The 3,262-nt window shown below is 34.3% G+C and overlaps 1 protein-coding gene across 1 annotated transcript in view; it reads left to right on the forward strand.

The window, feature by feature from the left end:
• The window catches only part of LOC111395070 ((-)-germacrene D synthase-like), a 4,128-nt gene extending 2,044 nt beyond the window's left edge, over positions 1-2,084 (forward strand). The window contains exons 2-6 of the mRNA XM_023021092.1: positions 246-615; positions 806-1,024; positions 1,116-1,254; positions 1,324-1,572; positions 1,741-2,084. Coding sequence (XP_022876860.1) covers positions 246-615; positions 806-1,024; positions 1,116-1,254; positions 1,324-1,572; positions 1,741-2,028 — 1,265 coding nt within the window. The 3' untranslated portion in view covers positions 2,029-2,084. The remainder of the gene's footprint in view (positions 1-245; positions 616-805; positions 1,025-1,115; positions 1,255-1,323; positions 1,573-1,740) is intronic.
• The last annotated feature ends 1,178 nt before the right edge of the window (positions 2,085-3,262 follow it).

A 3,262-nucleotide genomic window follows, 5' to 3' on the forward strand; every position in this document is an offset into this window, starting at 1 on the left:
CCCCCCCCCCCAAAAAAAAAAAAAAAAAAAAAAAAAAAAACACACACACACATATTCGACATCTAGGAACACCTAAAAGTGTGCCTTGCACGACCATATATGAAAAATCACATCATTTCAAAGCTTAAACTATTTGGTAATGGATACTTTTATTTATTAAAATTTAGAATTCCACATGTACATACAACAATGCTACATGACACATTTCTGTATGAGTTAACATTTTGATTTTCGGGTTGAAGCAGAAGTTTTCACCAAGTTCAAAGACCAACAAGGAAATTTCGATGAATCTTTGATTAGCAATGCACAAGGCTTGTTAAGCTTGTATGAGGCTGCACAATTTCGAGTACATGGGGAGGAGATTCTAGAGGAAGCATTAAATTTTTCCACAACTCATCTCAATTCCGTGCTTCATCTACACAATCATTTGTCTATACAAGTTAGTGATGCCTTTGAGATGCCAATTCATAAAACTTTGACAAGGCTGGGGGCGAAGAAGTTCGCGTTAATTTATCAAGAAGATGAATCACATAATCCAATGTTGTTGAAGTTCGCGAAACTGGACTTCAACTTACTGCAGAAGATGCATCAGAAGGAGTTATGTGACATTACAAGGTTAGCTTGTTTATGAAGATATTAGTTTATTTGTGCCCTATTTGGTGTAGCTAAAATTATTTTTGTAGTAGATTTTTATATAATTTTTAAGCTACAGCAACAAATGTTTGACTAAAGATATATTTTCGTTAGCTTAATATCGAATACGTATATAACGAGTAAAATTGTTGAAATTTTACTTATATTTTAGGTGGTGGAAGACTTTAGAGTTGGAAAATAAATTCCCTTTTGCAAGAGATAGGTTGGCGGAATGCTATTTTTGGATACTAGGGGTCTACTTTGAGCCCCGTTATTGTCTTGCTAGAAGAATACTAACTAAAGTAATTGCACTCTGTTCTATCATTGATGATATCTATGATGTTTATGGAACCATAGATGAAGTTACCCTTTTCACAGATGCAATTGAAAGGTGATTAAAGAAATTTGTTCTCCCAATTTCAGTCATTCCTTTATTTTAATGTCTAGTATACCGTATTTATACTGAATATTTTCAAGGATAGGTGGGATTTAGATGCTACAGACCAGCTACCATCTTACATGAAACATTGTTACAAAGCACTTCTGGATTTTTACGTCGAAATTGTAGAAGAGTTGGAAAAGACAGGAAAATCTTCCTGTGCTCACTACGTGAAAGAAGAGGTTATTATTGCCAATAAACATATCAAATTTGCTGTCAAATATTTGTCTAATAAATGTTCTAATCTGCAGATAAAAAAGGTGGTTAGGGCATACTTCCAAGAGACAAAATGGGCGTATGACTGCTACATTCCGACAATAGAAGAGTATATGAAAGTCGCCCTTGTATCTTGCGCTTACATGATGCTATCGACAGCTTCTTTGGTGGGTATGGGAGATCTTGCAACTAAGGAAGCCTTTGATTGGATTTCTAGCGAACCATTAATCGTACGTGCAGCAGCAACAATTTGTAGACTAATGGATGACATGGTCGGACAAGGGGTAAGTAGTTTGAAGTACTAAATAACTTATTTCTTATTACACGTTAGTGTTATTAAGTAGAGATAATTGAGAACAATCTAATAGCCTGCTTATAATTTATCAAGTTCGAATTCTTAGAGACTGACTTTATGACAAATCTGATCGCACATTTCTTTCTTCTTGTTGTAGTTTGAGCAGAAAACATCAGTTGTTGAATGTTACATCAATGAAAAAGGGGTTTCAAAAGAAGAGGCATTTGCTGTATTTCAGAAACAAATTACAAATGCATGGAAGGATATAAATCAAGAATTTCTTCAAATAACTGCAATACCAATGGTCATCCTCATGCGAGTAGTCAATCTTGCAAGCATCATGAATCTTCTGTACAAAGATATTGATGCATATACTCATGTCGAAAAGCCTCTTTTAAAAGATTTCATAAATTTGGTGCTAGTTCAACCTATGACAATGCCATGATGACTGATAAACATGATAGTAAAGTTGTTGGTTGTATGTTTTTGTAATAAATTATCATCTTATCTGATTATCAGATCTGATGGTGTTGGTTGTGTTCATTTTAATATATCGAATTATTATGATGCATCGTGTGGACGAATTCTTGAACTTTATTTGTTTTACCATGTTATGTTGTTCTAGATTAACTCACTCAACACTTACGACACTGATCGCTTTTTTTTGTAATTTAAATTCATATGAATTGTTGTCTATCATATTATCCAGTTTTATTTATGACCAATCAAAGATATTTGCTAGTACTTTTGGCAATAAAAATCAAATTTAAAAGAAATAAAGGAGTTCAACTGGAGAATAAAATAACCAATTAAAAATTAATATTTGTAATCAATGGGAAAAAAAAAAAAAATCAAATGTGCGAAGTTTTAAATTCATTTCTTGCTAAAAAATTTCCCCCTGTTCAGTGCTAATTGTGTAAATTTCTCTAGAATAGTAATTTTTGCCTGACTGTAGCCAGCTGAACTTCTTTTTCCATCAATCAAACTCCACCATCAACGCTCTAAATCAGCATGCATTTCGCGCTTCTATATTCCCTTAATTTATTTCCATGTATCGAACCGAAAATTTCACCCGTTCTTTTCTACGTAAGGTTTCTTCCTATTCCAGATTTTTGTATTCATTTGGGGGCTGATTCCATTTGATGCTGCCTTTCTCAAAACAAAATCTTTGATTTAGAGTGTCTAATAGCTCTTTCTAAAGCCAAAAACTATTATTAATCCGTAGTCTAAATCGGTCTGCCTAAAATAACCAGTCATTCAGAACAATGATAGACTCGTTCTTTGTAGTTATTTCTCTTTACTATGTCAGCTACACAGGTGACGGTGATACTGAGTTTTTCCTAGGGTGTTCATTGTTCACTTTCCGTATCAAATGTCCCTATTCTTTGCTGTCAAGAGGATTAGATCTCGTTGCTGTTTGGGCTGTCGAGAGACGCCCTGTACAATTTACAAATCTTAGACCATATTCTCATCTGGATTTCAGAAACTGCCTGCTGTGAAAGCCCCTCCATTAATCCCCGTGTCTTTTCAAAGTTCAAAGGCCCACTTGTTATGCTATATTTACATCCACTTTCGTATTTGCTACAGCATGTCACCATCATGCCCATTCATCGTGTAATGTTGGTGTACTTAATACACAATACTTGATGCATGTGCATGATCCAATTTGTCTGCATTCG

Source organism: Olea europaea, chromosome 6 (assembly GCF_002742605.1).
Source record: "Olea europaea var. sylvestris chromosome 6, O_europaea_v1, whole genome shotgun sequence".
NCBI lineage: Eukaryota > Viridiplantae > Streptophyta > Magnoliopsida > Lamiales > Oleaceae > Olea > Olea europaea.